This window comes from Cheilinus undulatus, linkage group 16 (genome assembly GCF_018320785.1).
Source record: "Cheilinus undulatus linkage group 16, ASM1832078v1, whole genome shotgun sequence".
NCBI classification, from domain to species: Eukaryota; Metazoa; Chordata; class Actinopteri; order Labriformes; family Labridae; genus Cheilinus; species Cheilinus undulatus.
In genome coordinates this window covers 23241843-23253995 of record NC_054880.1, presented here as the reverse complement: position 1 = coordinate 23253995, position 12153 = coordinate 23241843, and the positions used below count along the sequence as shown (strand labels likewise).

Sequence of the window (12153 nt, the reverse complement as noted above, 5' to 3'; positions counted from 1 at the left end):
CATTTACAAAGACTCAATTTGTATTTCGGGGGCGGATTCACCCTTTATAATTCCGACTCTGCCCTGTTGCGTCAAATGCTGCATTTAAATGTGTGGCAACAAATGTGTGAGTGTCGAGCTATTTCAGATGATCCTTTGCATTAGCGCCCCTCCCTTACTCTGCCCAGTGATGAGTCAACAGTGTGTGTATGCGTGTGTGGCATCATTGTTTGTGTGTGTTCGATGTGTCACCGCATGCTATGGAAACTGAGGATAAATAATGTGTGGGCAGAGGAGAGGGAGAAAGATAGCAGCAAAGGCCGTATATTACGAAGCTATTAAAGTTATAAGTCATGTTCACTTTTCATAGCATGATAAAATGTTTGTTTGTTTGCCCTTCCTTTCCTCTTTATTCCTCTCTCCTTCACATGCCGATCATCTTTCTTTGTCTTTTTTCTCTGTTATCAAACCCCTGAACACTTTAGTATTAACACTTAGTATTTTGAGCCTTACCCCTTACAAACATACAACTTTTTCCATCTTGAATATGAGTTTCAGGTCCGTTTTAATGACTGCAGTTTGAGCTCTGAACGTCAGCTGGTTTCATTTTTCTAGCTTTTTTTAAAATTATTTCAAGCACTTTGCCAGGATTGTCTCAAGGAACCACCACGCAAACTTGTTGTTCAATTAGGGGAATTGATCTTATTTTGAAAATATAATCTGCATAAAAAGGGGTGCACTTTTATTAAGTATTCCACAAAAAAAGTTTTGTCCTATTTCATGTCTGTTTCAAAACAGACTTTCAGAATAAGACAAACAGAGATTCCAGTACAAGAGAGACTTGGTCTTCCTTACAGTCAAAGAAGATGTATATATTTGTATTGATATCAGTATCTGCCATGATAACAGGTATGAAAATATTAGCAAAAATCCAGCATGATGCACCCCTAATGAAAAATGCATAGATTCAATTTTTTATGCTGCAGTTGTTGTAAATGTTTTATTGCTTCAATGAATTGTTGTGAAAAAGTTTGCATCTATAAAACTCCTATCGCATGGTGCAGAACAAAACAAAATATTGCTTGCTGTTGCTTTCTTTCTCAGGGATGAGATGATTCATGTCACTCACATCTGGTACAGCACAGAGCTGCAAAAAAGGGGTACCTTAACTTAGCATAGGAGAATAGCAGGCAAAACTAGGGATATCAAAAACCCTGCACTGACTCCCTGTTTCTTTTAGAATTGATTTTAAAGCTTTAAATGGCATTGCTCATCCACAAAATACAGACCTTCTTTCATTATATGTTCCTACCAGATCCTTTAGGTCCTCAAATGCTTCCCTTTTAAATGTTCCATGCATGTCCCAAACAAGCACCAGGGAGGGAGCCCATTGTTATGACCCAAAACTTTGGAACCTAAACCCCTTGGACATTAGATTGGTCAGCTCCATTGATGCTTTTAAATGAAAACTGAAGTGGGGTAATTTTTACTTCTCTGTTTAATATCTTTGCTTTTGTTGTTTTATTGTTTCATCTATTGTCTTCCTTTTGTTGTACTTTCACCAATTTTATGTATTCTGACTTTTTAATATTTTAGTCTCTTTACTGTACTGATTTTATTTATTTATATTTTTTGTTCTTTTTTCTACCTTGCTCTAAACTGTCTTATTGATATTTGCTTTCTGTTTTATGTAAAGCACTTCGGGCTGCATGTTTTTATGTATGACAGGTGCTATACAAATAAAGCTAAGTTGAGTTGAGCATTAGATTTTGCTGCTATGTGATATACTGTTATTTTTAAACTCATTCATACCTACATTGATACCAATATATAAATGTAGGTCAGACCTAAAACTTCAGTCCTTGAAACATACTTTACAGTTTAAGGATGTATGAAGAAAAAAGACCTGAGCTGATGTAGCGCTGTTGGTCCTATCTTAAACTCCACAAACTCATTCAGCATGGGGCCAATATTGACAGCTGATAAAATGGTTGTAAATATTGCAGACATTTTCATATATGCTGACACTGATTATAAATCTTTTGAGCCAGTATGTGCTGATACCAATATCATGAAGGGGTGTGAAGGTACACGTATTTGTATAGATTTGGTACAGGCCTTAGTACAGACATGTACCAAACAAATACAGAGCAAAGCTCACACACAGACAGGAAAACAGAAGTGAAATCTACCCTGGCAAACACCAGCCCTTTATTAACTTCCCCTTATTGAAGGTCTATTTAGTAAAACACTGCTACACTGGTTTTGTGAATCAAACTAAACATAAATGCGGTACTTTGAATATTGACCTTGGGGGAAGAGGAGAGGGGGACTGACAGACTCCTTCATCTTTATCCGCTCAGATGGGCCGTAGAAATGCTCCCAAACTTTGTATTAGGTCCCATCGGTTCAAAACGTAATCCGGTACTGAAGTTAGTGTTAAAATCATCAGGAAAGAACTAATTAGCACACTAAACGAGCTAACTAACAGTTATATTATGATGTGTTCAAGGTCAGCTGGGAAATTTTGAAATGATAGAAAAGGGTATCAGTTTTTCAATGCAGCAATAAAAAATGATAACCCACTATTTGCATGATTTGTTTCAGTATGTCTATTTTTCTAAGACCTTTGGTAGGAGGCTGCAGCAATATTTCTAATTTAAATGTAATTTCTAGAGCCTAATCATTCTAATATTATTGTTTATCAATGCAATGAAAAAGAAAACAAGCAGGCCTGAGAGCCTGAACTACAGATGCTGTAATTAGGACAATGTGTACAAGAAACGTTTTCAAGTTTCCAATTAGGAGAAAGGAATTCTGTGTTGTCTTTACTTTAATTAACATACCACAAATGCACCGAACCGTGACTTCAAAACTGAAGAACATACCAAACACATTACACCTGTAATATCATGGCAATAATATTGTGTATCCCTCTGCAAAAACTTACAAGGCTGCACACTAACATCTTTCAGACAACTTTTTCACATAAAGAAACAAATAATCTGAAATATCAACACTCCATTTTTTTCTTAGGGGAGTTTCTAATATTTGTTACCATTTCTTTAAAGGGAAAGCATGATGTCAAGAAGTTTTTCTAGTATAAAATCTCCTTCTTCTTTATCTCCTCTTTTTCTTTCTTTCTTGAAAGCACACACTCTCTTCTGTGTCACACACTTTCTCTGTCTTTCTCTCAGACACACTCCACCCCACCCATTATAATGAGTAAACCTCTCACTGCCCCACCCTGCCCAGTCTGCCAAGTTACTGCCAACACCTCACACACACAAACACACACATAAAATCGACCAACCCAAAAACTTACACAAAGAAGCTTTACACTCAACTCACACTGATATGTGCACAACCGTGGACATCATTCTCACACTCCATCATACCACTAACATGGGCCCGTGTCAGAGCCCTGACACTACACACACATAAGAGAAGTCTATTCTGATCCAGTGTGATCATAGCCAATAAGCTCTGCGGCGTCGGCAAACCACAGTATGTTCCTGCCAGTCTATGACATCACTGGGAAGTGAAAGGCATTGTGGGCCACAGAGTAGGATGACAGAACTGACAGGTGGTAACTATGGTGACCGTCAACTTGTTTCTGGGTGTTGTGATTTTTGAATTAAATCATGTGCAAAAAAGGAATCCAACTTATGGGAAAGGAAACCGTGTCAAGATACGAGCGGGCTCGAGTGTGTAGGGACACCAGGATACTCTTGGTTAGCCAGCGGCGATCTCCATGTGCACTCTTAACAATGAAGAAATAACAGATTGCAATGAAGCGGCTCTCTGCATGAGGCCTAATCCTTAAATCTGATTCAAAGGAAGTAAGATGAAGGTGAATTAATGGCAGTACTTTGAGGAGTAATGCACTCAGCAGGTAGACGGATGTAGCTACAAAGGCTCTCTTTCAGAGATCGAGAGCTTAAAGGTAAAATCAGGATGTGAATAAGATGAAGAGAGATAGGGTTTATTCACAGAAAGAGGTAAATTGAAACGGAGTTTCAAGATTATACAGTTAAGAAGAGTGCACATGTTCTACTTTACCCGTAGCAGAGACTGGGACTCTTCTTTAGCTGCTTTTGCCTCCTGTCCACCTCCACCCCCACTCGCTCCTCCTCCTGTGTACTGCTGCTGGGACATCTGGATCTGCTTCTCTCCTCCACCTGCTGTGACTCCTCCTGGCCTTCCTCCTCCATACAGCTTGGCATCCCCCAGAAATTGCTTGGTATCTCCCAAAAATGACTTGGTGTCTCCCAGGTAAACCATGCTGGGTGAGGCTACACCTCTCTTATGCTGCGTGGACTCCTGACTGGCTGAAACAAACGAGAGTGGGGAGGGGAAAAGAGAGGGGCTCCCACTTCCTGCTCCTCTCTCAGGTCCCATTCGCTCCTTTGGCACCCAAAGTAACCCGTGGGCCTGATCGCCTCCTCTTTCTCCAAGTCCTCTGGTCTCCCCAAGCACCCAGCCTTTCTCTCGTTCCCTTTCTTTCTCCTCACCTCCTTCACTTTTCACCACCCCTCCTGTTTCCTCTCTGCCCCCCTCTGCCAGCCGACCCTCAGGGGGCGCCAGGGAGTAAAGGAGGCGCAGATCACCCTTGCTTTCCTCTTTAATTGCCAAAGTAGAGGGAGCTGAGCAGCCATTGGCTGAGAGTGTTAATGAAGGTGTCAGAGAGGTGGGTAAGGACGTTGTTGTCAATGAGTTTAATGAAGGGGAGGTCTCATGGCAGTGGGCAGAGTTGAAATGGTCCAGGAGAGCCGTCGAATCAGGGGCAGTGAAGTCGCAGCGCCTGCAACGGCAACACGCATGGACACGCCTACAGAAAAGAGACAAAAGAGTAAAAAAAAAAAAAAAATGTGAACCAGCAAACAAAAAACATTGCACATAACAGGAACCAACGTTAGCTTATAAAAGAATGAAACAATTCACTTTATACACAGTGCATGCTTTGCTTTTTGTGTGGAACAATATTTGCCTCCTAAAAACTGATTTTGATGTTTTTTTTCCAACCAAAATTGGGTCAATCCATCATATCTTAAAAATGTAAGTCTTCCATTTTGTGGTAGCTTTAAATGGGCTCTATATGAGATGCCAAAAAGGTTTTTATTGATCACATTTTGAGTAAAACCCACTCCCTGAATTGAATAAATCTTAAGTGCATTGCCCCATTTTCTCCAACCACTCAGGTAGAGTTTCACTAAGTTTGTGGCCAAAAAGTGACTCATTGTTCCACCAAATCATCGTGAATTAGGCCCCAACGGTGAGAAACGTAAATGAATCTGAAAGACAAGAAATGTATCACCAATCAAAAAACCACCTTCATTTCCTGTTGGCAAAGCAGTGAATAATCAGGAAGGAAAGCAGGAAAAAAGATTGGGGTCTTTTCGTGCTTGGAGTCAGGTCTGTGGTGGCCCTCAGTGAACCCACTATGGGTAGCACCTTATATGTCAAAAATTTTATCCATAGGCTGTCAAAATATACATAAAGCAACATATCATTTACTTTCAATAAACTGCAAACAACTGGAAATGAAAAGAGCTTATGTTCTAGCTTCTTGTATGTATTTTGATTCTGTTTAAATCATTAAAAAAGCATGAAGTTGTATAATATTTAGTTTAAAGCACACTAATTTATTTAACAAGGATATATATAGGATTTAAAGTTCTAAAACACATTATATTTTCTATTTTTTAGTAATATGTCTGATATGTTTTCATGATCAACAGTGGTAAAATGTCAGTAATCTGCTTGAATTTGTCCATTACTCTATTATAATTTCTGGAAAAAAAAAATAAAAAAATAAAATAAAATAAATTGAGAGATGACATAATAATCCAAAATGCTGGATGGATAAAATGTTCCAGGTATTTGTTGAAAACTGTGAAAATGTTTGTGTGAGTAAAGTACACCTTGTACCTCACAGACTTAAATGTCTCCAGATGTTGAAGACACAGCGGCCTCTGTTTGTCATCACAATCCACACCACAGGCACGTGCATGCACACACAGATGGATGAATATACTCACTTTCTCCGTCACTGTTTCTGTTTTCCTCACATTTACACAGAGTTCACCAAGAACTGGCTTTTCATCATTCATTATGAAAATGTACTGATTTAATCCACCTTTATCCTGAAAACTGTTGACATTTACAACCATCTCAAACACAGTTAATCAACCAACAACTATCCCCAATATACACGTGTGGAAAAAATAGTTGGTTCCCTTCTGTTTAAGAAAAGAAGAAGCCACAATGATCACTGAGATAACTGTGAACTGTCAGCAGTAATGATGAATGAGGATGTGCTGAGGATTTGATGGTGGGAACCGGACGTTGCTTTTGAATCATAAGCACATGGCATCCAAGGCATGATCAAAACTGGGAAATAACTCAGGACTGGGATACTCGGGTCCATGTAAACACACTCACTGAAGCACTGAAACTAGAGCGGTCAAATGATTAAATTTTTAAAACATAATTAATCTTAGAATGTATGTAGTTAAACACACCTAATCTCACTTTAGGGTTAAACATTTTGTACTGTCTGGGTGATCTACTTCCTGTTCGGATATAGAGCTGCTTTTATTTTGAAAGACAATAAGAAACCCTGGGTAGATTGAAGATTATGACATGAACTTAGGCTTCAAACTTTTTCTATCTTGCATACATTTTAGCCAGCATTGACTTTTGGTATTGACATTTTTGACCTAAAAAGTAATAAATTAAATCTCTTATGGCTGATATAAATACTACTACCAAGTGTCTTTAACAATCAAACTTCAAAAATACTAAACTTTCCCTTTAAAGTGCAGTAGTGGGCTCATTTACATCACTGTCACAGAAGGGAGACATTGCAGTGGTTTAACCAACATTAACTGTAATTGACAATCAGTTTTTAAAAAATAATGCCCTGATAAAGGATTTTGATTTATCGCAATTAATGCATTACTGCCAACAACCCTCAGTGAAACATATAAATAGATAAAGAGAAAAGATCAAAGCTGCCAGAGTGCAATTATTTCTGAAGTTATGTGTAAACCCAAAATACATTTGGCAGATTATTTCAACCTTCTTTTCTGTGTGTTGAGATCAGACACAAAAGAATGCATAATTTACCCCTTGGATGAGTTAATGTGGGTTAAAGTTAAGAAATAATTTCAAAAGATCTGTTGGGAAAGTAGTTGAATAAACTTAACAAAGCTGCATTAATAGTTTGCTCCAACCTCTGCTTTAAAAACGAGAAGGGAAATCACAATAAGTCTCAGTTTGTATCACTGGCATGGCAGCATTTATAGTTGATAATCTATAATGCAATTACAATGATGCCCCATTATGACTCCTGTCTCTGGTTCTATAGACACAATAGCCTGTATGCCATGCTCATTTGTGACACAGCATCCTGTCATAATGTGTTTAGTAACAGCAGAGTAATAAGCCACATTCTTGATGGTTTCAATATGTCTTTTTGTATCTACATAAGTTATTACTTGAAACAGTAACATATGTAAGGGTAGATGCCTGACGAGGTGTCCAATTATCAGGGATTAATGTATGGCATGGAGGCCTGCGCGTTGGACAGTTGCCTCTGCAAAGTCCATTAATCCCCAATAATTGGACGCCTCGAAGGGCATTAACCCGTTTATACCATGGTCACTTGCCAAAGAACAGAATTAAGAAAAACACTAATTGATCATTTCATAGGTTTTGTGATCAAAATAGAAAGATTTACAAAAGCAACAATTCCTGTTCCCTAGTAACGCCTGAGGGCTTGACTAAGAACTGGAAGTCATTCCGATCCTATAATGTTCTTAGGGAATGTAAATGTTATTCAGTACTCCAGTAAATAGGGCGGCCCATTGATATGAAGTCACAACAGAACAAAATGCTGGTTTATTCCTTTGGCTTTACAAAGAAATAATGGCTTCTTTTCTTTTGTTTATGTTGTTTAAATATTCTGATATTAGTTTATAGAAGTTAGAACAGGAAGGAAGTGAGTTTTTTGCAACACTCACCTCTCAGAAATAAGGTGAGCTTGGGAACAAGACGTACATTGGAAATAGGAGATAAGACCGTCTTGAGTTACTGGTCTTAAACTTGGAGTCTGTCATTTTATTTATGTCAGTTAAGTGACGGTTGATGCCGGTCCACAGGCTCCTTCGACTGGCGACGCTGGACTCCCTGCTCAGAAAATTTGACTGTCTCAGGTTGCTATGGTTACTCCTATCATCTAACAGCTACTGCGCATTAATTTGGAACAGTGTTAAGTTTTTTGACCAGAATTTTAGAAGTTCGATAGGTGTCCATATATCAGAAGTTAATGGACACCAGTGGAACTTCGAGGGACAATCAGAATAGAGTATTCACCAAGACCATGGTATAATGCTGTGATATTATGATTTATAACAGGATGGCTTAATAGTGTTGGGATAGCACTGGAGGCCCAGATGTAAAATCCTCTGCACACTGCTAGCTGATTGTGTGTGTGAAAGGACCTGTTTACCAGAGAGAGTAGGAGGATCAAAACTCTGCTCTGACATGGTAAGACGGATCACAGACATCCTCGGCTAGAGCATCTCGTCTCCAGTACTTTAGAGAGCTTATTAAATAATGACCTGAAATACCTGTCCAAGCCCTGGACACTTTTATAGTGAAAAGCTGCTTGACCTACATGAAGCTATGTCCTTCCAGAGCACTGCTAAAATAAAATTGGTAATATATTAAAAAGTTTCTATTATTTGAAGCAATCTGTGGCTCCAAAGCGTACAACAGAGCCCCATATGGTAAGTTAAATGACTCTACAAATTGTTTGTGGGAGCTTTATGCGTAGATTGGGACTGCTTTGTTGTTGCACCTGAAATAGTTTACATGGTCTGAATCACAAGAATCATAACTTTCTAGTGATGCAAGGCATGAGTAATACTTAGCTGTTGTGTAAACAACTATGATAATGAGAAAACACACTGATGGCCTGAGGGCGGACAGGCAGACTTTCAGCAGGTTAAAATTGCTCTCGGCAGGTTTGGATTCGATTTGCTTCTGCATAGTCAGTAAGATGTTTCCTACACATAAGAGGTCCCAAAAGCCTTATGTAAGCAAAGTGTATTCACATCCCACACATTATAACAAAGCTTTATCCTAAATATTATCAAAAGATATAGGTTCGTATTGATCAAACACACATTTTAAGCAACCATGACAAAAGCATACTACATGCTAACAGATTTTTAAACATCACTGAGAGTTAGGATGCAGAAAGTTTTAAAAGGGATTGATTAGTTTCCTTCAGTGCTAACAGCTTTAAAACAGGTCCTTTGTTTTGAGCTTCCTGTAATCAAATCCTGAATTTTTGTTTTCTAAAACTGTCATGGAATCATTTTAGTTTAGGTCGATGCATCTGTTGGTGTGAAACTTTCTGGCTGTATTTCACTTTGATTTGATTCGATCTGAGCTCTGAGATTCAGAGCTCAAATTTTGTTAAGCGTGGGAGTGGACTGCTAAATCCCAACAGTACTCTTTCTCTCTTTCTGTCACCTTTTTTCTTTTTTCATGTTTTATCTTGGATTCTTTCTTTCATTATCCCTCCTGAAAACAATGTTTTTCTCCTTTAATGTTTTCCTTCATTCCTCTTTCACTTCATCACTTCTCTCATCTCTCCCCTGCAATGAATCGCACGTCTAAATCTGCCATTGATTTAAAGTCAAAATCATGTTGTGATTGCTCTTTTAGACTGAATGTGTTTTGTTGTGTGTGCAAGTAAACAAGAAGGGTTGTGTGTGTGATAATTTGTGAGATTCTTCCAATAAGCTATCCAGATCAGTAGACTAGATCAATACTAAAATAGTCACACAGATTACACACAGCTATCTCCAGCTGTTTGTATCTCTCAGCCTTTGTGTCCCCTGCCGCAGTTTCCCCACATCACCTTCTTCTATTTTTCTCATCCAAACTTTCTGCAGCATTCTCTATAGCTCTCTGTCACTGAAAACCAATTTAACGTGTGTGTTTGTGGGTGTTTTTGTGGGCACAACTGGGTGTTGGAGTTTTGTCTAAACCATCAAAGCTTTAAGAACAAAGTTTATTGCTTAAACTGTGACACAAAGGGAATATGCATGAAAATTAAATCATTTTCCACTATATGGAAATGAAAAAATAAAAAACGAGATGTACAATCAGCAGAAATACTGTCACTGATCATTCAATACCTGAACTCCTCTGATAAAACATGAAAGTATGTCTACAGGTCTTTTTAGTTCTTAACCTATACATTCAATGCTGTTCTGTCAAGTCACTTCTTGATTCAAAGGAAACAGTGCATCATTATAAACCTACTAATAAGCTTACTCTCATAGTTATATGAAACTCGGGCTAAATTTGTTATTTCTTTATCTGAATAACAAACTCAACTGCAGACTTGTGAGATGCATTTTAAGATTTTTTCTTTTGTTATAAGAATTCCCATTTGTGAGGAGCACACCGTACCCACCAGGAATGTACAGTGTTTCCCCAACAACACTCCCTGGATTAATCCTGACACTAAGGCTTTTTTGAAGGAGAAGAAGAGGGCCTAAAAGTCAGGAAACAATGAGGAGCTGAAGACTGTCCAGAGGGAGAAAAATCATGGAGGGGAAGGATGTATAGGAAGAAGATGGAAGAACAGCTGCAGGAGAACAACACCAGGGGAGTTTGGAGAGACCTGAAAACCATCTCAGGCCACCAGGAGCCAAACTCAAAAGTGGGCAGATGAACTAAACACCCTGCTGTGTCAGCCCTGCAGCAGCCCCCCTCCTCTGATCTCCCAGCACTCTGCCTGCTCCACCCTTAGGATAGATAGGTAAGCTTGGTACTTCTATGGAAGGGTGTCAAAAAGTGGAATGGTACGGGTCAGTTATTTAGGACCCTCTCCAATTTTTGATAATGGGAGTGCAAAAGAAAAAAAAAAAAAAAAAAAAAAAAAAAGAACGGTACAATGTCGTACCAAACTAAACTGGACCACTCAGTGGAAATGACCTTTAAGTGATGTAGGCATCTAGTTTCAACAAAAAAGAAGAAATGAATATCTCTAGATCAACTGTCCAATGATCTTCAGAAAGCTGTAGGGATTTTCTTCAAACTTTGCACAATGTTCACCCTAACTCAAGGATAAACTGATTAGGTTTTAGAGGTCATAGGCCAAAGGTGAAGGTTCTTCATCCTCATGGTCATCTCTGACTTGTTAGCATGATATTAAAAGTAGGCTTCCAAGGGTTTTCCTCACACTTTTCAAAAAACAGGTCCAATCTGACTCAAAGTGCTTTGATTTTGAAAGCCGAAGGTCAAGATCATTGGCATTCATACTCATCCCTTGACTGAGAACACAGTATTTCAAGAACTCTAGAAAGGATTTTCTTCAAACTTCGCACACGTAACAACTCAGCATCAATAATGAACTGGTAACACTTTGGTTGGGTCTCATGTTCATTCCTTGTATATAAGATTTCCACAAACCCCACTTCAACAGAAACCAAATTAGCTCTTCTTTTTGGCCTAGCATTGTACTTTTATTGCCTAGCAATTGAACACCTCATGGCCTTACATTAGTTCTAGCTCTTCTTACTTTAAATGTTGTTGTAATTTTTCAAATGTTATTTTTAAGTGAGGCCAAAACTGGTAACATTGAATGCTGCATCATGACTTCCTCAAAAAAACTGATTTAAACACTGTCCTGCATGTCTCCAGATTTATCCTTCATCAGGAATGTATTATTTTATAAGCCTTGTACTTGTTTCAGATTTAAAATATGGCGAATTCATGCTGCGATTTTGAAAAGGACATCAAGCCAGGACAGTGATAACTTAAATGCAGTGATATAAGGCAAACCTTATCTTTTCCACAACAGAATGTCTACCTCAAAGCTGATTCAGGGTCAAATTCAAATGATGATAGCTCAGCAGGAGTAATGCAGGATGGATTTAAAGAAAGACTCTCTTCTCCTTAACAGCCTACAAATGCCAGTATTTGTAAGTTATTGGATTTTGGTACGGACGAAAGAAAACTCCATAGTCATAATAGCTAATATGAATGAGCATATCTAATATATATGTGTAAATAGACTTCAATGAAACTGTTCATTTTAACAGATATATGTAGCTTAATCTTGAGTATGTCACACACATATTCCAA

At 38.4% G+C, this 12153-nt stretch overlaps 1 protein-coding gene across 3 annotated transcripts in view; it reads right to left on the bottom strand.

Moving 5' to 3' along the window:
• trps1 (trichorhinophalangeal syndrome I) overlaps positions 1-12153 on the bottom strand; it is a 176849-nt gene that overhangs the window by 72850 nt on the left and 91846 nt on the right. For all 3 annotated transcript variants that reach the window (XM_041808723.1, XM_041808725.1, XM_041808724.1), the window contains exon 9: positions 4042-4810. In XM_041808723.1, the coding sequence (XP_041664657.1) occupies positions 4042-4810 (769 nt within the window). The remainder of the gene's footprint in view (positions 1-4041; positions 4811-12153) is intronic.